Source organism: Podarcis muralis, chromosome 2, assembly GCF_964188315.1.
Source record: "Podarcis muralis chromosome 2, rPodMur119.hap1.1, whole genome shotgun sequence".
In the NCBI taxonomy this organism is placed as follows: domain Eukaryota; kingdom Metazoa; phylum Chordata; class Lepidosauria; order Squamata; family Lacertidae; genus Podarcis; species Podarcis muralis.
This window is the reverse complement of record NC_135656.1, coordinates 120780137-120807913: the sequence shown is the minus strand read 5'-3', so window position 1 is coordinate 120807913 and position 27777 is coordinate 120780137. Positions and strand designations below refer to the sequence as shown.

At 46.9% G+C, this 27777-nt stretch overlaps 2 protein-coding genes across 2 annotated transcripts in view; both read right to left on the bottom strand.

The window, feature by feature from the left end:
- The window catches only part of LOC114592448 (alpha-2-macroglobulin-like), a 63616-nt gene extending 60500 nt beyond the window's left edge, over positions 1-3116 (bottom strand). Inside the window, exons 1-3 of the mRNA XM_028720577.2 lie at positions 2955-3116; positions 1620-1803; positions 701-866 (exon numbers count right to left, since the gene is read on the bottom strand). Coding sequence (XP_028576410.2) covers positions 701-866; positions 1620-1803; positions 2955-3046 — 442 coding nt within the window. The 5' untranslated portion in view covers positions 3047-3116. The remainder of the gene's footprint in view (positions 1-700; positions 867-1619; positions 1804-2954) is intronic.
- Positions 3117-23250: 20134 nt separating this feature from the next.
- Positions 23251-27737, bottom strand: LOC114592498 (zinc finger protein 2-like). The gene is made up of 4 exons (XM_077923380.1): positions 27642-27737; positions 27410-27536; positions 26036-26125; positions 23251-24873 (listed from the first exon to the last, which is right to left on the bottom strand). Exons 1-4 carry the CDS (start codon positions 27714-27716, stop codon positions 24296-24298), a joined length of 870 nt encoding a protein of 289 aa, XP_077779506.1. The 5' UTR covers positions 27717-27737; the 3' UTR covers positions 23251-24295.
- Positions 27738-27777: the final 40 nt, after the last annotated feature.

The window sequence follows — 27777 nt, the reverse complement described above, 5'->3', positions numbered from 1 at the left end:
CTGCCCACATTCCTCTTGCTCTCCACCACCAGGTCAGGCCTGACCCTGCGACGGAGCTGCTGCAGTCGGGCACAAGGCACCTTGCAGCTGAGGAAGGTGAGCGGCAGCGTTGTCGCCCACCCTCTTGCTCTCTGCCGCCGGATCTGGCCTGACCCCAGAGGCGGAGCTGTAGCCCGGCATAAGCGCCACAACCTAGGAGCAGCTCCTTCTTGCACGGATCCAGGCCCCAAAGGAGAAGCCTGTTGTGGGGGCGCCTGCTTGCACCACCCTCACAAAATTGCACCCGGAGCCACAGCCCCCACGCTACACCACTGGGCTCATTTCCCAGATGTAATGTATACTCAGTTCTGTCCAAACTATGGACAGACTTCTGTCCTCCACCTTCTGAGAGAGTCTATTCCACTGTTGAGTGTTTCTTGCCGACAGAAAGTTGTCCCTTACTTTTCCCCCCAGACTCTCCTTTCTTGTATTTTGAACCCGTTGGTTTACACCCTACCCCTCTGAAATAGTAGCAGAAGCAAGATTGCTCTCCCTTCCATCTGATGACAGCCCTTCAGGTATTTGAAGATGGCTATCATATCACCTCTCTCCATCTTCTCGTTCGCAGGCTGAACATGGTCTGTAGAGAGCCTTGTTTACAAAGGGGATGTGGTATTTGTCTAGTGGTTCTCCCTTCCCGTAACCCCAGCCTCTCACTTACCAGTCTCCCCTGGCTTGTAGATGGGCTTGTCTGTCTGGATGAAGAGCAGGGTGTCCAGGTCTTTGACCAGCACAGCTTTCCAGCTCTTGAAGTGCAGTGTATCCCCTTTTACCTCCACTGTGAGGAATGCCTCTGTGGAGCTAGAAGAACCGCTCAATTTGGGAACCTGGAGGAGGAAGGAAAAAGGAATAGAGGAGCAGGCTTGGTCTGTGTATAGACTCTCATTTACCTGGAATCTAGGGGGCTCCCACTGCTGGTTTGGAAAGCCGTGTGTACACGTGGCATTCTTAATCCACACCTATCCTTTTCTTAATATAGGAAATGCTGCATTTTGATGTGTTTGGTGCATCTTTTTCGAAGAGAGGAGGAGGTGCTAGAGAGGCCATGGCTCTGGGTGTGAATTTTTGAGGGGGTTTGAAGCAGGCACCCCTATTATGTATTCAGTGGTCTGTGTTTGCCTGAGCTTGAGTCTGGACTAAGGATTCTGAGCTCCTGCGTTCGGATTTGATACATGATGTCCAATCACAGAACATTTCAGGATTTGGGCCTCTGCCATTGGGCCCTAAACTCTGAGTCATGATTTGCAGCTTAGAAGTATAGACAGCCAATCACGTTGGGAGTGGGCCAGGCCTTCAGGAATGTATATAAGCAGTTGCTTTGCCCCTGTGGTCCAGTTCTGTTAGTTCTTGCTGTTATCACTGTGTCTTGCCTCATGGGAATCCACCTACACTTCAACCCCCATGCAGGTGCCCCCCCCCAGCGCAGCATGGCCCAGTGCTCCTCTCGTGGCAGCAGAGGAACCAGCAGTCGTGGATATGAGCACCATAGCGGCTGGCATGAGGGTGCCTGCTACAATGTGAAGAGCATGGCAACCTCGATTTAGGAGCATAGAGCAAAATGGCAAGCAATAAATTCTCACCTGGAATGGGAAGCACCCAAACATATCCTTCTTGGTCACCAAGTCAGTGAGCAGGGTCCTGTTCTGCCCTCCGTGCTCCAGAGTGATGCTCAACGTCACCGACTCATTCAGGTGGTTCAGCTGGATACAGATCTTCTCGGGCGTCTCTGTGTGGATCAAGTAGGGCACCAGAACCAAGTATTGCCTGGGAGGAGGTGAGCAGGAAAGGTCAGGGGGACCGGGAAGTGAGGACAACACCGGGGGCTCGTTGTTTTTGGTTCCTCATTATAGCCAGGGCTATTTTTTCTAGAAGAATAGGTGCTGGAAGTCACCATAAACGCCGCCCTTGTTCTCTTAGAATGGCAATGGCACCAACTTGAGAGGTTGCCGAAACTGAGTTCCAGCAAGTTCTGGCTGAAAAAAAGCCCCAACTATAGTTATGGCCCATCAAAAGCTTTGGTGGAATTCCTCCCAACTGTTGTTTCCCCCCGTGACTATCTAGCTATCGGCAAGTCCTAGGCTCTGTGGTTTAACCCACAGCGCCACCCGCGTCACACTATGACTATCTAGCTGTTGGTGCTATTGGTTAAACCACAGAGCCTAGGACTTGCCGATCAGAAGGTCGGTGGTTCTAATCCCTGCGACGGAGTGAGCTCCCGTTGCTCTGTCCCTGGCTCCTGCCAACCTAGCAGTTCGAAAGCAGGTCAAAGTGCAAGTAGATAAATAGGTATCACTCTGGTGGGAAGGTAAACGGCGTTTCCATGCACTGCTCTGGTTCGCCAGAAGCGGCTTAGTCATGCTGGCCACATGACCCGGAAGCTGTATGCCGGCTCCCGTGGCCAATAAAGCAAGATGAGCACCGCAACCCCAGAGTCGGTCACGACTGGACCTAATGGTCAGGGGTCCCTTTACCTTTCTATCTAGCTAAAGGAAGAGCCAGTGCTATTTTTATAGGTGCCTGTATCACTGCCACTTACGCAGAGGGACGGGTGACGCAGTGGGGAGGTTGGCAGAGAGCATACGCACCCATGGAGCTTCTGCAGGTGTGTCCGCACTGCACCGACCTCCTTGCTGCTGCTCCACTGCTCCTGCCGGGGCACCCACACTGCGCTGACCTCCCTATTGCCTTGCCCCTTCCCCTCCCTGTAAGTTGCAGCAAAACCAGCATTCAGCCATCAGGTAAGTGCTGGCTCTAGCACCCCCTGCTGCCGGCCTCCCTACCTTCTGCCTCCGCGAAGCTGTGCATGGGGATTTAAGAGAGTTGCTCTCTGGGGGATAGAGGCAGAGGTGGACTTTGCAGAAAGCAAGGAAGTCTGTGTGTGTGTGGTGGGATAACCCCTCCAGCAAGCAGCTTACGGTTCTGTGGCGGACGCCCAGGTGTCCCCAGGAAGGAGGAACAGCAGCAGGAGAAAGAAGCTGGGTCCCACAAGGATCCGGCCCTTCCCCATGGTGGTCAGGATACAAGCGATGGGCAGGCGAGGTGGAGGCTGGTCCTTTGCACCCTGTGCTGCTCCTGCCTTCGCCAGTCCAGCCCGTCTCTTTATAACTGACTCTCGTCCTCTACAAACAGCCCCCAGGGAGGAGGTGCTGGAAGTGTGGGCAGCTCTTGAGTCACAAAGAGCACACAGAATGTCCCCTGGCAAGCAAACAGGGGAGGGAGACAGAGAGAGAGAAAAGAGGTCACTGGCAGTGTTTGTTATGCAAGGCACTGTCCTGTGTTTCACCCAGAGGGAAGGGAAGGAGGAAGCTACCCTGGGTGCTGGGAAGAAGATTCATTTCAGGCCCAGGCATTCCATAACGCTATTGCTGTCCACTTGGCACAAGCAGGCTGGCAGAGCCTCACACATTTTATTCAGTCGTTGGCCGTTGCTCCAAACATCTGGTCCGCTTCAATGAGAAAAATCTGCCTCCCTTCCATCACAGTCCTGCCTTGAAATTCCCTGCAGGCCACTCAGGTATGGAATCCAATTCCCCCTCTTTCCCAGCTTGTCTCAAGGCTATCCTGAGGGACAGGACTTGCCCCCCACAGCAGACATCTTTACCTTATTGTGCACCCATGACGATTTGTGCTTGTGATGGTGTCAGAGCAGTTATACGTGATCCAGTTTCCGTTGTCATCATCGCTAATTATTTATAAACTATTATTATTTATTGGGACGCGGGTGGCACTGTGGGTAAAACTTCAACGCCTAGGACTTGCCGACCGCATGGTCGGCGGTTCGAATCCCCGCGGCGGGGTGAGCTCCCGTCGTTCGGTCCCAGCTCCTGCCCACCTAGCAGTTCGAAAGCACTCTTAAGTGCAAGTAGATAAATAGGTACCGCTTTCTAGCGGGAAGGTAACCGGCGTTTCCGTGCGCTGCGCTGGTGCTGGCTTGCCAGAGCAGCTTCGTCACGCTGGCCACGTGACCCGGAAGTGTCTGCGGACAGCGCTGGCCCCCGGTCTCTTAAGCGAAATGGGCGCGCAACCCCAGAGTCGGACACGACTGGCCCGTACGGGCAGGGGTACCTTTACCTTTACCTTATTATTATTTATTAAATTTATTAGTGGCTTTTTCTTGCTCAACTCATGGTGACGTACAAGCAAGGAAGCAAGCAAACCAACAAACGAACAAAAACCCCACATAGATGGGGTAAAACAATCAGATCTAATCACACCTACTCTAGAAGGCCACAGTTAAAGAGAAAAGTTTTTGCCTGGTGCCTAAAGATATATGATGATGGCACTGTGGGTGTTTTCATGGTAATTTGGTTTAAAATAGTAAAATAAGAATTCCCTGGATGCCTAGATCCAGGTCTGGGGCTCTCTCACCAAGAGAGTATTATTTTCTAAACAAATGAAACTCATAGTGGCATTTTTTTATGGGCCGATCTTGGAAGAGATCTATACGAAACAGCCCTAAGGTTTCATCAAACCAAAGGAAGTATGCAAGCTTTGTTGTTTAGTCGTTTAGTCGTGTCCGACTCTTCGTGACCCCATGGAGCACGCCAGGCACTTCTGTCTTCCACTGCCTCCCGCAGTTTGGTCAAACTTTGGTCAAACTATGCAAGCTAGGATGCCCCTAATTTCATCAGAGAAATGTTGGAGGTTAAGACTTCAGAAGGGGCTTTCTGGATTAAAACATGCGGTTAGAGCGTGGAGTGGGAAGCCACACAACCTGCTCACACAGCTGGGGTACACACAATCATGCAGACAAGTCCTTGCACACCATGTGCAAAACCGAACAAGTTTCTTACGTTTTGGCATTTGCAGATGATTTGATTATTTCACCCCAGTCCTTCTCAGCAAGAAAACTAACTTTCTTGCTTAGTCTAAATAAATAAATAAATAAATTGTCCAGTAGCACCTTAGAGACCAACTAAGTTTGTTCTGGGTATAAGCTTTTGTGTGCATGTAAACCTCTGCAGATACTTCTTCAGATGCATGCACACGAAAGCTTATACCCAGAACAAACTTAGTTGGTCTCTAAGGTGCTACTGGACAATTTTGTAATTTTTATTTATTTATTTTGACTGCGTCAGACAAGCACAGCTACCCACCTGAATCTAGAATCATGGAAGGCACCACATTGAGCTGCATGAAATGGAAGCCTATGTATCTGAAGAAGCGTGCATGCACACATTCCTGCTTAGGATTCACATGGTGGAAGAGAGGGAATAAAAAGCTTTGGCAGCCCTTCCTCTCAAGGTGAGGGAGCATGACCAAGTTAAACCTGCAAAACTGTAGTCTTAACCCCATCATGCATTAACTAGAGCTAAGCATTCTGGATACAGGAGGTCAATATTTATCCTGTAGGCACCAGGTGAGCCTTCCTGAAGAGAGCATTTCACAACAAGGGAGCCCCTACTGAAAAGGCTCATTCTCATGCTGCCACCCTCTGGGCCACTCCAAGCATATTATGTACCTCTCAGTATGTAGAACCCCAAAGCGGTTTGCCTAAATCCCAGCAAGCTACTTGAGAAAACAAAAACAAAATGCCACACTCAAATCCAAAAAATACAAAGGAATACATAAGTAAAAACAGAGAGGCCATCAATAAAAGATTTGATAAATATCAATAAATAGCGAAACAGAGCAATGTGATGAATCTTGTGAGCCTGGGAATGCCTGCCTAAATAGATAGGTCTTTAAGGAGGTGTTTACATCACTTGGGAAGACAGGTGAACTAATGCCGGTATACTGGAAGAAGAAAAGATCACCAGTGTTGAAGTGATGATGCCTGATGATCGTCTTCCAAAGCAACTACTCTATTCCGAACTTAAAAATGGAAAGCGTAATGCTGGCGGTCAACAAAAGAGGTTTAAAGACTGTCTCAAGGCAAATCTAAAAAAATGTAGTATAAACACCGACAACTGGGAAACACTGGCCTTTGAGTGCTCCAATTGGAGAACAGCCTTTACCAAAGGTGTTGTGGACTTTGAAGACGCTCGAATTCAGGATGAAAGGGAGAAACATGCTAAGAGGAAGGCACACTTGACAAACCCTAACCATGATCAACTCCCGCCCGGAAACCTATGTCCTCACTGTGGAAGACGTGCAGATCCAGAATTGGCCTCCACAGTCACTTACAGACTCACTGTTAAGACCGTGTCCATGGAAGACAATCTTACTCGGCTGCAAGGGATCGCCAAAGAAGAAGAAGATAGCTTGTCACTGTTTCTGCCTAATGAGCAGCTCACAGAAGGCAGTTGGACCATTGGCCATGTTGCCTGGGGCAGAGGAGAGTCCAATAATAGCTGGAGTGCCATAGCGACCATTTTTTGGGGGGGGGAAGGGGACTCTCAAATAAGGCATCCTCTGCACACCCCCTCAGCCTAGATGAGGTGGGCATGTGATTCTCTCCCACTGTCTGAGTTCTCTATCCAAAGTGATAAGTTTTCCTAAGGTTAGACATTTTTATGGGGGGATCATTGAACCTGCTAACAGTTTCAGGGCTGAGCTAACAGTTTCATTTCCAATTAGTGAGCATCCCATAACTTTCTGCTGAAATCCTGCAGAGCTAATGTGGTGTAGTGGTTAAGAGCGGTAGTCTCGTAATCTGGTGAACCGGGTTCACGTCTCCGCTCCTCAACATGCAGCTGCTGGGTGACCTTGGGCCAGTCACACTTCTCTGAAGTCTCTCAGCCCCACTCACCTCACAGAGTGTTTGTTGTGGGGGAGGAAGGGAAAGGAGAATGTTAGCCTCTTTGAGACTCCTTCGAGTAGTGATAAAGCGGGATATCAAATCCAAACTCTTCTTCTTCTTCTTTTTATACAACAAATGTTCTGGGATGATGATGATTTATAGAATCAAAGAAGAAACAATGAAAGTAGAGGAAGAGGGGGAAAGTGAAGGAGAAAAAAGAACACCAACAGCTCACATGAAGGATACAATAATAATCAATACACCAAATAAACCATCCAGATGTCTCAATAGGTGTATCTACAGGTGGGCAGCCAAATTTGACCAAATGGAGGTTTAAGATGTTTTTGAATAAGTTGTTAAATGAATGAAACATGATATCAAAGAAATCTGCCATCTGTCTTTCCTGGTGCAGCTGAGAGAAGAATGCAAATAGTTGAGCATGTCCATCAAAAGAGAACATTTCCTCATTCCCACAAAGGATGGACTGGGGGAAATGGCAAGTGCCAGGTATTTCTCCAATTTGGATGCCTCTGCGGGGTTTGGCCAGGTGCTGTTTGCCAAACAAAGCATAAGGCTGTGTAGCTTTAACATGCCCTTTGGAGCACACAGCTTAAGGGACTTTCATTTGCATTGTGCTCCGTTTGTGAAGGTTCAGCAAACATCTCAGCACCCGAAGGGACATTGATGTGTGTGCAGTGAGGTGGCCAGGTTTGCAGATGAGGGTCATTAAAACAGAACGAGATTGTGAAGGACCTCTCCAAGCTGCAGTAAAATGGCCCATGCAATTGGGTATAAGCAAGTGTAAAGAGATGCATGCCAGTGCAAAAATAATAATTTAATTTCACATATACATTGATGGGGCTTGAACTGGCTGTGACTGACCAGGAACAAGAGCTTGGAGTCATAGTGGGTAGATCAATGAAGATGTCGACCCAGTGTGTGGCCACTGTGAAAAAGTCAAATTCCATGCTAGGGATAGGGACACGGGTGGCGCTGTGGGTTAAACCACAGAGCCTAGGACTTGCTGATTAGAAGGTTGGCAGTTTGAATCCCCGCAAGGGGTGAGCTCCCATTGCTCGGTCCCTGCTCTTGCCAACCTAGCAGTTCGAAAGCACGTCAAAGTGCAAGCAGATAAATAGGTACCACTCTGGCGGGAAGATAAATGGCATTTCCGTGTGCTGCTCTGGTTCGCCAGAAGCGGCTTAGTCATGCTGGCCACATGACCCAGAAGCTGTACGCCGGCTCCCTCAGCCAATAAGGTGAGATGAGTGCAACAACCCGAGTCGGTCACGACTGGACCTAATGGTCAGGGGTCCCTTTACCTTTACCTTTATGCTAGGGATCTTTAATGAATTAAAAGTGCTATCATAATGCCGCTATGCAAATCTATGGCACATTCTGACAGCCACCAGCATCCATGTCAAGAGAATGGCCAAAATCTGGGCTGTGAGTCTTCCATGATGCAGTCCCAGGCGAGTCAAGTGACCCACGTGAGAGTGCAGAGCCCTAAAATGGGATATCCTGATTTAATTGGGACAGTAGAGAAGAAGAAGAAGAAGAGTTTGGATTTGATATCCCGCCTTTCACCCCCCTTCAGGAGTCTCAAAGCGGCTAACAATCTCCTTTCCCTTCGTCCCCCACAACAAACACTCTGTGAGGTGAGTATGGCTGAGAGACTTCAAAGAAGTGTGACTGGCCCAAGGTCACCCAGCAGTTGCATGTGGAGGAGCGGAGACGCGAACCCAGTTCCCCAGATTATGTGACTACCACTCTTAACCACTACACCACACTGGCTCCTATGGGGATATGTAACAGGATATTTTCGGTTTGGGGTCACTTCTTGCCAAACTGCTGTCCAGAATTTAAACACCTATGGGCAGTCCCACCATATGTAGGGAAAGGGACAATTTTCATCTGACAAATCCTGGGAGGGGGCGGGATGAATGAGGCAATAAAAAATAGCTGAACGTGCTACAGAGCCCTCCCTTGCAACAGAGCCAAATCCAAAATGACTGGACTTTGTGACCATCTTGTGCTTCCAAAACTGTGGAAGTTGCAAAATTGTCTTAGCAAACTTGTGTGGGCTGTATTTACTGTACATCCATTGGACTTTCTGTAGCCTTGAGCCCTGGCAGTCCTTGAGAGTGATAAAGGGACTTGGAGTCCTTGACTGTCCCTCTGAATTTCTTTCTCATTCTCTCCCCCCTCCCACTCCACCCTCGTAACCTCTCACACACACACCTGTGTTCTTTCTGGGCCTGCATCAAACTTTGTCATAGCCTCTCAACCTGTATCAGCCAGCTGGTTGAAGTTCCCAAGCCAACCCTCCATTCAAGGTGAAGAGCTTGGTGGCAGGACATCTGCTTTCCACACAGAAGGTCCCAGGTTCATTCCTGAGAGGGACCTGGGAATAGAGCACAGCCACGTCTTACATGGGGATTTGGTTCCATGGGTTTTGTGTATCATGTACTGTATACATGAAAATTCCATATACCGAAGAAGAAGAAGAAGAAGAAGAAGAAGAAGAAGAAGAAGAAGAAGAAGAAGAAAGAAGAAGAGTTTGATATCCCGCCTTTCACTCCCTTTAAGGAGTCTCCACCAGGGAAGGTATTGTTTTGGCTTTGTCAATACTTTGTCAAGGCCATTTGACTCAGCCCAGTAAAGAACAGAGAAGAGTTTTGGATTTGCTATCCCGCTTTATCACTACCCTCAGGAGTCTCAAAGCGGCTAACATTCTCCTTTCCCTTCCTCCCCCACAACAAACACTCTGTGAGGTGAGTGGGGCTGAGAGACTTCAGAGAAGTGTGACTGGCCCAAGGTCACCCAGCAGCTGCATGTGGAGGAGCGGAGATGCGAACCCGGTTCCCCAGATTACGAGACTACCGCTCTTAACCACTACACCACACTGGCTCTCAAACCTTTAGAATTGCCCCATGGCTAAGCGGGAAGGGGTTGCGAACATAACATCCCCAGAGCCTGCGCAAGGCAGAGAATAATAATAGAATAATAATAATAATAATAAATAAATAATAAAGTTTTATTTTTGTTGGGTCTCTGGAGCGTAATAAAGATTGATTTTATTTGATGTGAAAGTTTTATTTATACCCTGCCCTTCCCAGTTCAGAAAACCAGGCTCAGGGCAGCTAACAACAAATTGAAAACACTTAATTGATGCAACAAAAAACAGCATAAAATAAAGTTTAAAACATGAATAACAATAAATTCAGAATTCAAAAATCAATTTAGGGGGAAACACCATCCAATAAACATTAGATGATCACCAGGGCTAGCTGGCTAAGTTAGCCCTATTTGGGCCAGCAAGGAGACCGGGGGAGAATTAGCTGTGGGATCTCAGAGCGGGTTGGGTTTTTTTTTGTTTCTTTAGTTGTTTAGTCATGTCCGACTCTTCGTGACCCATGGACTAGAACATGCCAGGCACTCCTGTCTTCCCCAGAGCGGGTAATCTTCATAAAAAGGGGAGGGGGAGGGAAGGAAGGGGAATAAAAGATCAGGCTAAGTTCAAATTGAAAGCCATGCGGAATAGCTCTGTCTTACAGGCCCTGTGGAAGGAGGTTAAATCCTGCAGGGCCCTGGTCTCATGGGACAGAGCATTCCACCAGGTTGGAGCCATCACCGAGAAGGCCCTGGCCCTGGTGGAGGATAATCTGACTTCCTTAGGGCCCAGGACCTCTAAACTATGGTTATTCATGGACCTTAAGGTCCTCTGCGGAGCATACCAGGAGAGGCGGTCCTATAAATACGATGGCCCTAAGCCACAAAGGGAGGAGGAGGAGGAGGAGGAGGAGGAGGGGAAGAAGAAGAAGAAGAAGAAGAAGAAGAAGAAGAAGAAGAAGAAGAAGAAGAAGAAGAAGAGGAAGAAATTGTTATTTATATGCCACCCACCTGCCTGACTGGATTGCCTCTGGGTGACTTCCAACAAATGAAAACATCAAACACAGTAAAACATTAAACAGTAATAACGTCCCTGACTGGATTGCCTCTGGGTGGCTTCCAACAAATTAAAACACCAAACACAGTAAAACATTAAACAGTAATAACTTCCCTGTACTGGGCTGCCTTCAGATGTCTTCTAAAAGTCAGATAGCTGTTTTTTTCCTTGACATCTGACAGGAAGATGTTCCACAGGGCAGGTGCCTGGTTCCCTGTAACCTGGCTTCGAGGGAACCAGCAGAAGACACTCAGAGCTGGATCTCAGTGTCTGGGCTGAACAATGGGAGTAAAGATGCTTCTTCAGGTATACAGGGCCAGGGCCATTTGGGGCTTTAAAGGTCAGTACCAACACTTCAAATTGTGCTTGGAAATGTACAGGGAACCACAGTAGATCTTTTGGGACCTGTGTATATAGTCGTGCCTATTTTCATCCGAGAAATCTTGAAGGGTATGAGATTGCGCCACGATGTCTCATGAGAGCACCCCAGAGTTAGTGTGCTGAGTGGGCCTTGCCCGCCTAGGAAAGTGGAGAGCTTAATAGCTCTTTACGTACCTGGTTGATCTGGTGCAGAAAGCGCTTTTTAGCTCTCCGTCTTGCTTGCATTTAACGCATGCAATTTCAGCTAGCCCGCCTACAGTTGCATATAGCTGAAATCAGGCAAGTTAAATGTGCATGTTCATCTCCACGTTATTTGCCAATGGATTTTTTCTGCCATGGAAACAAAGAACATGGATTTGAGCGCTGAACTTGTGCTATATTCCCCTATATTTCCAGAAGTGGTTTTTTACGTCGTGAGGAAGTTCAAATATAGTATGGAAATTAACTGTGAGCCAAACGTTGAGAAAACAGAATTACCGTATTTTCGCTCTATAAGACGCACCAGACCACAAGACGCACCTAGTTTTTGGAGGAGGAAAACAAGAAACAAAATATTCTGAATCGCAGAAGCCAGAACAGCAAGAGGGATCGCTGTGCAGTGAAAGCAGCAATCCCTCTTGCTGTTCTGGCTTCTGGGATAGCTGCACAGCCTGCATTCGCTCCATAAGACGCACACACATTTCCCCTTACTTTTTAGGAGGGGGAAAGTGAGTCTTATAGAGCAAAAAATACGGTAGCTGCTGTGTGAATGCAAGCCTAAGTGCTGAAACCAACGAGTTTGAGGTTGTGGAACTTTACTTTGCCAGAGAAATGTCCCATCCTTTGACCACAAGGTTTTGCAAATGCTCTGAATGGACTTCCCCATCAGTACTTCCTGGCAATGGCCACCTCTCGTTGAGGATGCTTGTGTGACCAATAGACTAAATTTGACGAGGCTAAATAATTTCCGCAGCATTAATTCAATAAGGTAAAGGTAAAGGTACCCCTGCCCGTACGGGCCAGTCTTGACAGACTCTAGGGTTGTGCGCTCATCTCACTCTATAGGCCGGGAGCCAGCGCTGTCCGCAGACACTTCCGGGTCACGTGGCCAGCGTGACAAAGCTGCATCTGGCGAGCCAGCGCAGCACACGGAAACGCCGTTTACCTTCCCGCTATTAAGCGGTCCCTATTTATCTACTTGCACCCAGGGGTGCTTTCAAACTGCTAGGTTGGCAGGAGCTGGGACCGAGCAACGGGAGCTCACCCCCTCACAGGGATTCGAACCGCCGACCTGACGATCGGCAAGTCCTAGGCACTGAGGTTTTACCCACAGCACCACCCACGTCCCATTATTAATTCAATAGAAGTAGCCATTGTGTATGCCCCTGCTTTGGTCAATTAATTACCCAATTAATTAATTAAATCTATATCCTGCCCTTCCTCCCAAAGGAGCCCAAAGCAGTAAACAAATATATTCATCATCATCATACGTAACACATTTTACATTTTATAAAAACGGTCAAGCAACAAAAATGAAACTTAAGAGCAGGTGTGGTTGGAGAAATTAAAAGGGGGTTCCTAGACTGGGGGTATCCTTCCCAGAAACCCAAAAGAAAAGGATGCAGGCTCCATGTGAAAAGTTAGGTCTTTATTGAAATACAAAGGTGCACAGGGACAGCCTCAAAAATAAAGAGGAGGCTGTAAAGAATCCCATCCAAAGCAATGTTTTTATACACTTCCAGATCACACACGTGATTACTATTCACCAATCAAAAGATCACAGCATTCCTAATAGATGCAACCCACCTTGAACCAACCAAAATCACCTGGCTCTTTAGATCAGCCCTTACCATAATATCATGCGATGACATATAACCATTTATTTATTCTTTCTTTCTTTAGGCTTTGACTAATTTTCCTATTCATTAAATGCCTCCCAATATCCTCTTTCATCTGTCTACAAAACAATTCAAGATGAATCGCAATTGCCATGCCTAGCCAATTCTCCTTGCATGCAAACAGCGGTCACCATAGATCCCAACAGATTGTTCTTTTCAGTGTTCTGGAATGGACATTCGCTACGTGCAGTACCTAAAAGCAGCTAGTTCTGAAAGCAGGCAGGAATGTGCCAGGCTTTTCGATTTAGCTAGGCCATATTTATCTACTTGCACTTTGACATGCTTTCGAACGGCTAGGTGGGCAGGAGCAGGGACAGAACAATGGGAGCTCGCTTCGTTGCAGGGATTCGAACCGCCAACCTTCTGATTGGCAAGCCCTAGGCTCAGTGATTTAGACCAGTTGCAGTAAAAGTCATGGAGTATAACAGACAATTTAGATCTAAAGTGTCATTTTCAGTTATTTGGTTTTCATTTGTTGCATTTGTTTTGTGACAAGAGGGAGCTGTCCTATCTTGCCCCACCCTAAATCTCCACCCTCCATTATGAACTGATATCATGCCTAATCATTTTTGGCATTTAGCGTGAAAAGGTATAAATTATCTGGAGACAAATGGTTATAAGAAACTGTAACTATAGTCACAGGTCTGCAAATCTACCCACACGTCCATTGTAATGGTTAACTAAACACATCTATTAGGTTTGCTATTGCATAAGAATTTTAAAAATCTCTTGGTTAACCTTGGTTTTCCTGCATATTGTGATTTACTGGTTCTAAAAGTATACATTGCTGTCCTCTTTATTCCTAGGCTTTGTTCTTAAGATTTAACTCTCAGCATTTAAAGTTATTGCTAAATTAGTTCTGTCTGACGAAGTTTGAAAACTTTTAGCAGACGTAAGATGATTTAGTGGGTATTTTTAGCTATTGAATGTAGAAACTATGGTGAAGGTTGCACACAGAGTCCTTGCAATTTAATTTTCTGCAAGGTATCTCGGATGCAAAAAGAAGTGTTTGTATTATTATTTACATCTTAAACTGGTTTATGCATTCTTAAAAAGAAATATATATATAAATTATATTTATTGGCCTTTCCTATTGGTGTTTCTACATCTTCTCCATTATTATTTGTGTCCCCACCCTTCTTTCTGTGTGTTTACAATTGGCACTGGGATTACGTTCATGGTCAGGTTTCGTTATCTGTGTCTCGTCTGTTATTATGTATGCTTTTGTTTATCCAAAAATTTCAATTAAATTAAAAAAATAAATAATAATAATAATAATAATTTATTATTTGTACCCCGCCCATCTGGCTGGGTTTCCCCAGCCACTCTGGGCGGCTTCCATAAAAACCAAAGATACAGTAAAATATCACAGATTAAAAACTTCCCTGAACAGGGCTGCCTTAAGATGCCTTCTGAATGTCAGGTAGTTATTTATCGCTTTGACATCTGATGGGAGGGCGTTCCACAGGGCGGGCGCCACTACCGAGAAGGCCCTCTGCCTGGTTCCCTGTAACTTGGCTTCTCGCAATGAGGGAACCGCCAGAAGGCCCTCGGAGCTGGACCTCAGTGTCCGGGCAGAACGATGGGGGTGGAGACGCTCCTTTAGGTATACTGGGCCGAGGCCGTTTAGGGCTTTAAAGGTCAACACCAGCACTTTGAATTGTGCTCGGAAACGTACTGGGAGCCAATGTAGGTCTTTCAAGACCGGTGTTATGTGGTCTCGGCGGCCGCCCCCAGTCACCAGTCTAGCTGCCGCATTCTGGATTAGTTGTAGTTTCCGAGTCACCTTCAAAGGTAGCCCCACGTAGAGCGCATTGCAGTAGTCCAAGCGGGAGATAACTAGAGCATGCACCACTCTGGCGAGACAGTCCGTGGGCAGGTAGGGTCTCAGCCTGCGTACCAGGTGGAGTTGGTAGGTCCAGGGCTTTTTTTCCAGGGGGAAACCCACCAGAACTAAGTTCCAGCACCTCTCAGGTAGGTTCTGGAACCTCTCAGGTGAGTTCCAGCACCTCTCATGTGGGTGCCATTGCCATTCTAAGACAAAAAGGGAAGCGTTCATGGTGGGTTCCGGCACCAGTGTGGTGTAGTGGTTAAGGGCGGTAGACTCGTAATCTGGTGAACCGGGTTTGCGTCTCTGCTCCTCCACATGCAGCTGCTGGGTGACCTTGGGCTTGTCACACTTCTTTGAAGTCTCTCAGCCCCACTTACCTCACAGAGTGTTTGTTGTGGGGGACGAAGAGAAAGGAGAATATTAGCCGCTTTGAGACTCCTGAAGGGGAGTGAAAGGTGGGATATCAGATCCAAACTCTTCTTCTTCTTCTACCTCTTTTTCTGGAAAAATAGACTGGGTAGGTCTCTGATCCAATCTGGGCAAGTCAAATCTTTGCTCAGTCTTCTGAGCAGTTTTGACCGGGAGTGGCCACCAAGACCGTATAACAACGGTCCTGACACACCTTCATTGGCTCCCAGTACGTTTCCGAGCACAATTCAATGTGTTGGTGCTGACCTTTAAAGCCCTAAATGGCCTCGGCCCAGTATACCTGTAGGAGCGTCTCCATCCCCATCGTTCAACCCGGACACTGAAGTCCAGCTCCGAGGGCCCTCTGACTGTTTCCTCACTGCAAGAAGCGAGGTTACAGGGAACCAGACAGAGGGCCTTCTCGGTAGTGGTGCCCTCCCTGTGGAATGCCCTCCCATCAGATGTCAGGGACTATCTGACTTTTAGAAGACATCTGAAAGCAGGTGTGTTTAGGGAAGTTTTTAATGTTTGTTGTTTTATCGTGCTTTTAATATTTTGTTGGGAGCCAGCCAGAGTGGCTGGGGAAACCGAGCCAAATGGGCGGGGTATAAATAATAAATTGTTGTTGTTATTTTAGCAGCAGTTTCAGCTGATGGGTGGTGGGAGCAATCCAACCATCAGGGACTCAATTTAAGCTCCTGGTTGTTTCTTTGAAGCCCTGCCCTGCCCACATCAGATGTTTTGTGACTTGCCCAAAATGGACTTGTGGCCCACAGGAGAAGGCCTGGCAAACCAAGTCTGGCTCACCGGCCAGAGGCTTCCAACCCCTGGTCTGTGCAGAAGTGGGGACCATGCCAAACCAGATGCCCAGATACTGAGCTTTGGCCCTCTGCCTCAGTAGGAAAATAGCAAAGTGCCTTATACTATCTATCTGTCCAGCTCAGTATTTTCTGGACTGACTGGCAGTGGCTGTCTAGGGCTGGAACTACACTCACCTTTTAAAAGTTATTAGAACGATATTAGAAATATCATTGTAAAAGGCAGCAAAAGTCCCCTTTGGTTTCGCTTTCCCTCCCTGGTTTCTGGTTGCTCTGCAGCGCCCTCTGGTGTCACATTTTAATAATGCATTATGAATGTTTTTTTTAAAAGTCGTATGGTTATATGATTGTCAGAATAATTCCTTAACTCCTTTTTAGCGTTAAAAACCTTAAGTGTAGATCTACACCAGGATTTCAGGCCAGGAACATCCATAGCCCTACCAATTTCCTATGACTGAAAGTTGATTCGAACTTAACATTATCTTGTATCATTATCAGAAAAGAAATTGAGATCAGATTTGCTTTTGAGAAACCTGTTCTGGGTCTTAGTAATCACAGTGTCCTATTCTATGTGCTCGCAGACTAACTGTTGAAAGACAGTATGCTATTGAGGTGGTTCATTCCAGAGCATCTACCCAAACAGGTGAAGTGGCACAAATATTTTGGGTGTTTCTGTGTTTGAAAGCATTGGACACAATGTTTCATTCTGGGAGTAGGGGAAATGGAATTATTACAAAGGCAACAGTTGATTTTCCTACTGTTTGAGATTAGAATCTCTGGGCCTTGAGTTCTAGCCAAAAATATGATCTTCCTTGTCTTTTCTCTGCACAGTTGGATGCCTTTGGGCTGCTGGCACTGCTAGCTTTGTTTTTTTTTTATAAAATATTTATTAAATTTTTTCACAATACATTAAAAAATCAAAAAAGAGAAAAAACAAAAAAGTTTAAAAACACATAAAGTTCTCAATCCTTATTTTCTATAACATATTTCCCTGACTTCCCCACACCTCCCCCTCTTGTATTCCAGTTCAATGTTGTTTCAACAAGTTCTTAACCCTAATTTTTTAACCTTTTTATAATTAGTTCATTTTAAAAAACCAATCCTTATAGACATCAATATTTATACCTCAGTGCTTATTCTTAAAACCTTATTCTAGAGTCGACCTAAATTCCCTTCCACGATTTCCCCAATTTTCATACATATAGCAAAGCAAGATAAAAAACAAAACAGGTTATAGTTATACACCCTTTGGATTCCCAAATTCCACCCCCCCTTTCCCGGTTTCAATCCCCAACAAACGTCCATCAATCAATCTACTGTCAGCCTGGAGATCTCACGTCCGAGGCTCTTAATTCTCTCTCAGTTCCTCTCTGCCGGTTTTTTTGATAGTCCTTGGTATTAAACACCAAATCTCGGAGAAGCTCAGTCCCAATAAGGTCCATATTTCTTCCTGCCAGACCTCCATACTTAAAGGTGGAGCCTAAGTCTTGTTTCGGCACTGCTAACTTTGAGCCAAGCTGCCAGCAACCCATTTACAAACCTGTTGCAATTGCAAACACATCCTCCGTTTGGCTAATATGGCTGAGCACAAGGACACTCCCATACAGAGTGCATTGCAGCAGCCCAGTCTTGCAAAACCTGACAATTGTCACATACCGTATTTTTTGTTAGGGTTGGAACTTAACAGGTTAAGAAGTTCCCATGATGCCTCAACATTCAGACGTCAGTTCTAGAAGCTGGGAGGAGTTTGGGAGGAGTTTCCTGTTCCCCTCTGGTCGTTGAGGGAGAAAGACGTAGCCGGTAATGGCTGAAAGGAGCCCAGGAGATCCCTGGGGGAATGTCGGAATAAAGAGCTGAAATGGACAAACCTGGACTCTGTGTTTGTTTAGAAGCTAAGTGAAGGACGTGACAGTTTCATCACCGCTGTGCGTATCTCTGCTAAGGCGTGACTGAAGAGCTGCTGCGAGACGGAGCAGAGTCTCGCAGGGAAGTGTGTGGGCGGCCATGCGTAGCTAATTGAGGACCAATAAATCAATTAGCGGGGCCCCAAAATACCAATTCGCCACAGGTTATGGGTAATTACCGCTTGTAAAACTGTCACTCAAGAAGTGCCGGAATGCGTTTGAAGCTGGCCGGAGGTCGGAGGCTGCTTTCAGTGAGTCTCGCCTGATGTCGAGGAGTTTTTTTTGCCTGGTGTTAAAAGGCAAGGAGAGCTGCGGAGTTTAAAAGCAGCTGGCTGAAAGACGCAAAGTGTTTGCCTGTGCCGAGGAAACGTTTCTCCACGGAAGGGAGAGCCAGAGGAGCTGAAACTGGTCCGTAAGTACAGCTTGGGGCCCCTTGGGAGAACGGAAGAGGATGGCAGGCTGCCGGGTCTTGGAGGACATTCCATGCTCACTTTAAGAAGCTGGGCAACCTGGCTGCTGACCTGAGGTCTGCTGTTCTGGGTGCCAGGAAGCCAGAGGCCGTTTGCCTAGTGCTCCAGGGAGTTTTATGAGGCTGGAGGCAACAGCAAGTGCTGGGAAATGGCTGCTTCAGGACAGAAGGCAAGATGGCGCTGACCACCTTCGTGAGAGCCGGTGCACAGCTGGGAAGGGCTGTGGGCCCCAGAGGGGGGGCGAAAGGGCTATCTGGGATTGTGCTGCATTTGCTGGGAAGCTTCAGCAAAAGGCCAGAGCCCTGGAGAAGGAATACAAAAGACTAGAGACGGCTGAAGCCCCTGTCCCTGATGCTTTAGCCACAAGGAGTGCTGCTGAGCAGGTGGGGGGGGCGGACTTTTCCAAAGGCACGTTCAAAAAAGTTTTTCCACTGTACGTGCTGGAATGAAGTGGAGGTTCAGAGGGGGCGGAGCTGGCAAGGAGTGCTTTTCCGGAAGAAGGAGAAGAAGGCCAGCTGGGAGCCCAAGCAGTGATTTTCCACTGGAGTTCGTCTTTGCTACGTGTACAATTTGACGGGACGCTTGCGACGCTGTTGCCCCCACCGGAGCAGAGGGGCAAGACAGGATGTTGCCAAGGTCAGCCAGCTGGGTTTCCAAGGGAACCAGTCTGGGAGAAGAAGGCCAGCGTGGGAACGCAAGGGAAAGACGTGTCTCGGACGCTGGGGAGGGTTGTTTTCTCATCACTGCTTCTATGGCAACTGTGCAGAACAACTCCAGCCAGGACACAGTGACACGCTGGGTGTTTTGGTTTCTGCTATCAGGCAGCACCTGATAGGCAGGCCTCCTGGCGGGCTGCGGAACTGCAGGGCTGTTTCAACAGGAACAATTGTTTAGCAGACGGAATGAAAAGTCGGTTTTTGCTGTGGCTGACGTGTTTTCTCTCCATTACAGGAGGAGCCAGAGATCTACGTTGTGCCGGGACTGAATTGTTGTCGGTTATCTGTATCTGCTCTAATGACGCAGGGGTTCAAAAATGTGCTTTGAAAATGATACCTGTTCCATTTTCAGAGGGGGGCGACAACGGGTCAAAAGCGAAGAGCAAGAACACTTTCTTTGTTCTGGTGACACCTCTGGAGGGTGGTGGGAATGCTGAAAAAAAAGCACAGGTGCAGTGTGCTAAGGTTCCCAAAGATGTGCAAAAGTTGCACAGGTGCACAAAAGGGTACAAACTCCGGAAATGTGGGAGGTCCCAAGGGTGCAGGGCATGCAAAGGTGCAAAGGTGCTTATTTTTCCCGGGTTTGGGAGGGTAGCCAAGGAAGCTTTTGAGCTTGTTCACACAGATCTGTCATGACCCATGAGGTGTGAGAGTCTGGGTGGGGCCAGGTATGTGCCATCGCTGACAGATGACCACAGCCAGGTGGGCTGGTGTCTCTCTCTCAAGTCACAGGGGGAGGCGGCGCAACTGATCCAGGTTTGGATTGCGGAGGTGGAACTAAAGTTTTCCACCAGGGTGCAAGGGTTCAAGAGCGACCGAGGGTCACAGTTTACTGGGTCTGCTCTGGAGGAGTTTTTCAAGGAAAAGGGAATACGTCACCAGGTGACGGGTGCAAAGTCTTCTCAAGGGAGAAGGGAGGCTGTGGCTGAGCCCGGTGACGGGGACCAGGTCCAGAATCAGGGTTCAAATCCCGGTGATGGGGACCAAGTCCAGGGTCAGGGTTCAGGGCAGGTTTGGGCATCTCCAAGGGTTGTGAAAGGAGTGTCCAAGTGTGAGGCTTCATCTCCGGTAATGGAGAAAGCTCACAAACAGGGTGTCAAGTCAGAGGGGGAAGAGTCTGACGGAGAAGACACAACTGCTGGCCTTAAAGGGTCAGTAGGGTATCAGATCACAGGTGCGTGAAAAAGTGTCGCACAGTGTGATTCTGGGAATGTTGAAGGGGTTCAACAGGTGCCTGGGAAAGATGCCGGGAAGGGGCACAAAGCAAAGGGCAAGGTGTTGAACTCAAAAGGGTCTCGTCAGAATGCGAGGCATAGAGGGGGTGTTAGGGTTGGAACTTAACAGGTTAAGAAGTTCCCATGATGCCTCAACATTCAGACGTCAGTTCTAGAAGCTGGGAGGAGTTTGGGAGGAGTTTCCTGTTCCCCTCTGGTCGTTGAGGGAGAAAGACGTAGCCGGTAATGGCTGAAAGGAGCCCAGGAGATCCCTGGGGGAATGTCGGAATAAAGAGCTGAAATGGACAAACCTGGACTCTGTGTTTGTTTAGAAGCTAAGTGAAGGACGTGACAGTTTCATCACCGCTGTGCGTATCTCTGCTAAGGCGTGACTGAAGAGCTGCTGCGAGACGGAGCAGAGTCTCGCAGGGAAGTGTGTGGGCGGCCATGCGTAGCTAATTGAGGACCAATAAATCAATTAGCGGGGCCCCAAAATACCAATTCGCCACATTTTTCGCCCTATAGGACGCACTTTTCCCCCTCCAAAAATGAAGGGGAAATGTGTGTGCGTCCTATGGGGCGAATGCAGGCTTTCGCTGAAGCCTGGAGTGCGCACCGACCCCTCTCGCTCTCCAGGCTTCAGGAGAGCCCCACCGCCAGCCCCACAAGCTCGGGGGACAGCGGGGAGGCGCAGCATGCCTTTCCTGCTGTCACCCGACTTGGTTAGAAGGCTGGCGGGGGGGGGGGAGTAGCCTGCTCCTCCCCGTCGCCAGCCCCGCAAACTCGGGGGACAGCGGGAGGCGCAGCGTGCCTTTCCCGCTGTCCCCCGACTTGGTTAGAAGGCTGGCGGAGGGCTTCCCCCTCCTCCAGCCCCGCAAGCTCCCAGAGCGATGCCAAAGCTGCACGCAGCTTCGGCATGGCTCTGGGTCCCGTTCTGGGGGCTGGGGGAGGGGGAAGCCCAAGCTTCCCCCGCCCCGCGCCTGGGGGGGGGGGAAATAATTTCCCCCCCTTTATTCCCCCCCCCAAAAAATCTAGGTGTGTCCTATGGGCCGGTGCGTCCTATAGGGCGAAAAATACGGTACATTTCCAGTGCCTTTCTATAGCTAGCTGTGTTCGGAAACATACCCTCACCAGCAGAAGTGTATTTATGAGTGGAGCAATGGGGTCAGGGTCCAAGGTGGCAAATTTGAGGGGGAGTAGTATTTGCAGCACTAGCAGGGGAAAGAGACTCTTAGCTTTCATTTTTAAAGTACCATCTTAAATACCTGCACAGAAGCTTATGAAAAGCTTGGCCTATCGCTCAACATCCAAAAAACCAAAGTGCTGCACCAACAAGCACAAAACAACTCAATAGTGTTACATTGGAAAGTGTCAATCACTTCTCCTCCCTGGGCAGTTATCTTTCCACAAGGGCCAACATTGATGCCAAAATCCAGCATCGCCAGATCTCTGCAAGTGTGGCTTTCTCCTGATTGAAGTGCAGAGTGTTTGAGGCCCAGGACATTTGCAGGGGAACCAAAATGCTTGTTTACAAAGCTAATTGTACCACCAAGGTTACTGTATGCCTGTGAAACATGGATCACTTATAAACACCATCTCTAACTCCTCGAAAGGTTCCATCAATGGCGCCCCCAATCATTTTTACACACGACTTGGGAAGACAGGCAAATTAATGCCAGTGTACTGGAAGAAGCAAAGATCACCAGTGTTGAAGCAATGATTCTTCAACATCTTCGTTGGACTGGTCATGTTGTGCAGATGCCTGATTATCATCTTCCAAAACAACTAAAAAGGTAAAGGTACCCCTGCCCGTACGGGCCAGGCTTGACAGACTCTGGGGTTGTGCGCCCATCTCACTCAAGAGGCCGGGGGCCAGCGCTGTCCGGAGACACTTCCGGGTCACGTGGCCAGCATGACAAAGCTGCATCTGGCGAGCCAGCACAGCACACGGAACGCCGTTTACCTTCCCGCTAGTAAGCGGTCCCTATTTATCTACTTGCACCCGGGGGTGCTTTCGAACTGCTAGGTTGGCAGGCGCTGGGACCAAGCAACGGGAGCGCACCCCGCTGCGGGGATTCGAACCGCCGACCTTTCGATCGGCAAGCCCTAGGCGCTGAGGCTTTTACCCACAGCGCCACCCGCGTCCCTCCAAAACAACTACTCGATTCCAAACTTAAAAATGGAAAGTGTAATGCTGGTGGTCAACAAAAGAGGTGTAAAGACTCTCTCAAGGCAAATCTTAAAAAAGTAGTATAAACACTGGCAATTGGGAAACACTGGCCATGGAGCGCTCCAATTGGAGAACAGCCTTTACCAAAGGTGGCCTGGACTTTGAAGATGCTCAAACTCAGGACGAAAGGGAGAAACGTGCTAAGAGGAAGGCATGCTTAGCAAACCCTCACTGTGATCAACTCCCACCCGGAAACCTATGTCCCCAATGTGGAAGGACGTGCGGATCCAGAATTGGCCTCCACACTCACTTACAGGCCCACTGTTAAAACCGTGTTTATGGAAGACAATCTTATTCGACTATGAGTGTTCACCAAAGAAGCAGAAGCAGCTTTCATTTTTAAAGAAGTAGTGAGGTCCTATGTCCTCTAGAAGAAACAATATAAGCCTATATTGATTCCTGCACATTTGTTTAAAGCAATGTGAAGTAAAGGAGTCTGAACCAAAGAGTTCTGTCATGGATGCTTTAGTTAAGATTCCTTGGGGTCCCTTCCAACTTTGTAATAGTGTTTTAAAGGTATGGTGTGAACGGGAGCTATCCCTTTAATGGGAAGCCCAAACACAGGACCTGAATGCAAGAACTCTCCCCACCCACGAATCCCAGAAACTGCAATTCAGAACTACGGCTGCCTCAAGCTGCTGTGCTTTTCAAAGGCTTTAAGCTGTGGAGTTTAAATCACTAGCTAAAAAATAAATAAAAACAAGGCCTCTGGTCACACAATTTTGTTTCATTTAAAAAAAACGTTTATTTGTAAATTCAACAGATTAAAAAAAACCTTATATAACAAATACAAATAGTAACAAAATAAGAATACACATAACACATTATATACATAGTGCTCATCACATTAAGGACTCGGCTAGGCTAGTAAAGAAAAAGTGTTGTGTATGCAATATAACACTGTGCCACCAGATGGCGCTGTGGAGTCCCATCTTTCCCTCCCGGATTTCCCTGTTTAAATTTACAACACATTTAACTGAAACTCTTCTTTGATGTGTTCCAAATCCAGTCTAGATATCCAAAAGGCATCCGCACAAAACTGGCATCTCCAAGACCTATTTTCAAATGTCGCCAAGGCAATGCAAAAGGTCGTTATTTATCAAAATGTGTGTGCTATGTACAAAACGAAGCAGAAATAGCTCATTGCATTGCATTTGTGGTTTAGTAGGCTCGCCTTTCTGCACTGCTACACCTGAGGCAGCCCAGGAGCCGCAGAAACGATGAAAAACCTCACATCCTACTGCAATGCAATGCCAGTAAGGGAAAACGTGACTCTAGAAATAAACAAGTCAATCAAAGTGCTGTCCAATAGTTCCTTTCAAACACAACGGGACAGTGATAAAAGTATCGTAGCTCCAGGTTGGTGCAAATCCTATGTGGTTGTTCTGTATTGTGGTGGGAAGGTGGATTTTTGCTACAAAATACCAAACACCACCCATGTTCTTTGGGGGAACCCAGTGGCTGTGATGCACGCGGCCGATGAGAATTGTAGTCCAAAACATTTGGAGGGCATCAGATTGTGAAGGTTGCTGTAATTATTCATGTGCTTTCTCCTGAAGGGATACCAGAATATCCACGCTCCACTATCCAGGCATAGGCAAACTTGGCCCCCCAGGTATTTTGGAACTACAACTCCCATCATCCCTAGTTAACAGGACCAGTGGTCAGGGATGATGGGAAGTGTAGTCCCAAAACAGCTGGAGGGCCGTGGAGTTTCTCCCAAGTGCAAGTTTTGTAATGCGAATTAACGTATGTATTCCACCAAAACCTCGATGTTTATAAAGTGCGTTCACCTCCGTGAATTCTCTGGTGAAGTTTAAGGCTTGATCTGTGACGGAAACTCTTCTCACACTGGGAACATTGATACGGCTTCTCCCCTGTGTGGATTCTGTGGTGCCTGTTGAGGTTTCCGCTCCAGCCGAAGCTCTTTCCGCACTCGAAGCATTTGTACGGCTTCTCCCCTGTGTGAATTCTTTTATGCACTCTCAGGTACGTGCTCTGAACAAAGCTCTTTCCACACTCTGAGCATTTATAGGGCTTTGTGCCAACATGGAATCCCTGGTCTGAGCTGCGAGAGAATGGCTTCCTGTTCTCTGAGTATTCATGTGGTTTTTCTCCCATGTGGATTCTCTGATGTCTAGTAAGGTTCATCCAGCCAATGAAACCCTTTCCACACTCTGAGCACATCAACAGCCTCTCTCCATTCTCAATATTCCTTTCGTTTCCTGCAGGACGTTCTGCCAGTATTGGAACTCCACGGAAGCCAGTCCCTACAGACGTCAAGTGCTTCTTCTGCTTTTGTTCAGTTTTCTTTCTTTGAGGACTGTTTTCTTCATCACTATCACTCCCATCACCTGAAAGAATCGAGAGAGAAATCAGGAACAGGTCCTCAAATCAGGAAGGAAACTCAATGAAATCAAAGCAGAAAATATTAAGTGGGGAGGCAGATCCCTTTCAATTCCATCAAACAGCCTCTGATGGTGAAAAGGAAATAATAACCGATACTGTTGCACATGCCACATAATATGTTCCGCATTTTGGGGAAATTGATATTTTAGTATGGCAGTCTCTATACTTCGGAACTCCCTGCATATTGTGCCTTCACTGTACTCTTTTTGGTGCCTGCTAAAACCGTTTTTTGCTCAGGCAAGTCTACCCAGATATCTAGAATACTGATGTGTTTGTAGTTTATTACCATTTTTAATTATTTGAATTTACCCTTGGTTTCTGTTTTAACTCTGAAGCACAACCCAAATCCTGCAAGGAAATAGCTGTAGTTCGATGATACAACATGTGCCTTGCTTTGAGGTTTTTCTATAATCAAGTGCCAAGTATTTTTGTGTGTGAAATAAGTAGCATAAATTATTAGCATTAGTAAATATATTACGCACCCTCTGCCAGCAGGTCCTGGGGTGGTTTACAACAATCTAAAATTTCCTTCCAGTAGCACCTTAAAGACCAACTAAGTTAGTTCTTGGTATGAGCTTTCGTGTGCTTGCACACTTCTTCAGGTATCTGAAGAAGTGTGCATGCACACGAAAGCTCATACCAAGAACTAACTTAGTTGGTCTTTAAGGTGCTACTGGAAGGAAATTTTTTGCTTTGACTATGGCAGACCAACACGGCTACCTATCTGTAATCTAAAATTTGTAATTTTAAAAAAAAAATTTAAAAATTACAGTCCTGGGAAAGGGGAAGGCTCTCAAAACATGTCTCAGGTCTCAAGGCCAGGGTAGAGAGCTACGTCTTCAGCATTCAGTTACAGGTAAGAGAAAACAGGTAAGCCTTTATAAAGACTTTCTTAAACTGAGGGGAGCCCCTGTTGTATATCTTTCAGAAATGAATTCCAGAGTGCAGGAGACACTACTAAAAGGGTCCTGCCTGCCTCTGGTGCCCACCAGTTTAATTAAGGAGGGCACGGGAGTCTGGTCACACAGAAATAAAAATGTCTGCCAGGTGTTTGCATAGCTTGCTAGGCTAAAAATGCAGGGAGCCTCATGTCAATTCAGCTCCTACCTGCTAATTTCTCCTCTTCTTCAGAGCCCTCAGTGAATGCATTTTCCCATTCTTTCTGCAAAGCGATGTCAGATCTGGAAACTGGTAGTCCTTTTTTGAGAGAAAGAAGATATTATTATTTATTCAATTTATATACTGCCCTTTATCAGGGCGTCGTACAACGTTAAAACACATTACACAGCATCAATGACAAAAACATAGTAAAGAGCATACTGACAGACAACCTAATTAGAATAATAGTCCCCACACTTTCACAGGTCATAGATTATTTAATCGCCACAGGCCTGGGTAATGGTATAATGCTGCCTTAAATGTATAGCTTGGATGGGGCCAGAGCTTATTTAACTGACTATTTATTTATTTGATTTTTTTTATTTGCACTTTCATAGCATATATCAAGGCAGCTCGTGGCATAAATTCAATTAAATCAGTCAATAAATATCTGTAAAATGGTCAGCCAGTAAGCTTACTGGGAAATGATATATAATGAATTGAAGAGGATGTTCAAAATAACCTTTGTAAAAAAAACAACAAAAAACCCAGAAGCTTCTCTTTTGGGAATTTAGCGACAGAACTACCTAAATTGTATAGAAATTTATTTATGTATGCGACTACAATAGCAAGGATGCAAAAACTTATGGAATATGCAGAAATGGCGAAATTTACCGGAAGAATAAGAAATCAAGATAAACTTTTTATAAAAGAATGGAAATGGCTTAGTGAATATTTGCAGATAAATTGCAAACAGATAAAAACATTGGCAGGATTACTGCAATAACCTGCAGTTTCATTCGAGTTTATATTTAAAGTAGATAATTAAATGAGCAAATTAAATGAATTTGGATATGCAGAAGATATTAAAAAATAAATTTAAGGAACAGCAGAAGGGGGGGGGGAGAGAGGAAGCCAAACTTTGAAATGTTGAAATGATTGCGAAATTAATGAAATGTTGAAATTTGAAAAGTATAAATAAACTTTAAAATAATGAAAATAAATATCTGTAAAACGTGTTTACAAACATCAGTAAAACAGCAACAGATACTAGCTGGCTGAAGGGTGGGGGGAATCCATATTGTAAAGATGTAACTAAAAAGTAAAGTTTTTAAGAGAGACATAGCTGTCATCGTTTCCCTTTTTTAAAGGGAAATTCCCTTATTCCGAATAGGATTCCTCGCAATAAAAAGGAAATGTTGACAGCTATGTAGACGCCTGAAAGAAGGCAGGGAGTTCCGCAGGGTGGAGACTGCCACACGAAAGGCCCTGTCAGCTACTGTCACACGCCGTGACGTTTCCCACAATGCACTGCCGCATACAAAGAGCAGCAACTATTCCTGCTTTCAGGATCTAGCAGCCAAAACCAAGGAGGAGCCTTACCTAGAGATACCAGACTCGCATAATTCTCCTCCATGACTTCCTTGTGCAGCGCTCTCTGGCCCGGATCCAGCAGAGCCCATTCATCCTCTTTGAAATGCACTGCCACCTCCTCAAGGGACACGGGAGCCTGAAAGGAGGATGTCCCATCAAATCCCACACCTCTCGCTGGGTCTGAAAAAGGAACCTGGGAGGTTCCCTGCCCGTCTCCCCAAGGATTCTGTCCACCCCATACCTGTTCCAACTGAGCAGAAGCCATTTCCAGTCCACCACAAAGAGGAGGAGGCCTAGAAGGAACCTCTGGGGCCATCTTGCTGTCTCCAAACGTTGTTTGACATCCTACGGAGAAGACAAAGAAAACGGGGAGGCGT

Excerpts from the sequence above, each read along its gene's own strand:
- LOC114592498 (XM_077923380.1), bottom strand. The coding sequence starts at position 27,716 with ATGGCCCCAGAGGTTCCTTCTAGGCCTCCTCCTCTTTGTGGTGGACTG. Across the intron at positions 27,537-27,641 it reads CTTCTGCTCAGTTGGAACAG|GCTCCCGTGTCCCTTGAGGA; the intron begins GTATGGGGTGGA and ends TCCTCCTTTCAG. Across the intron at positions 24,874-26,035 it reads AGAAGAGGAGAAATTAGCAG|GTGATGGGAGTGATAGTGAT; the intron begins GTAGGAGCTGAA and ends CGATTCTTTCAG.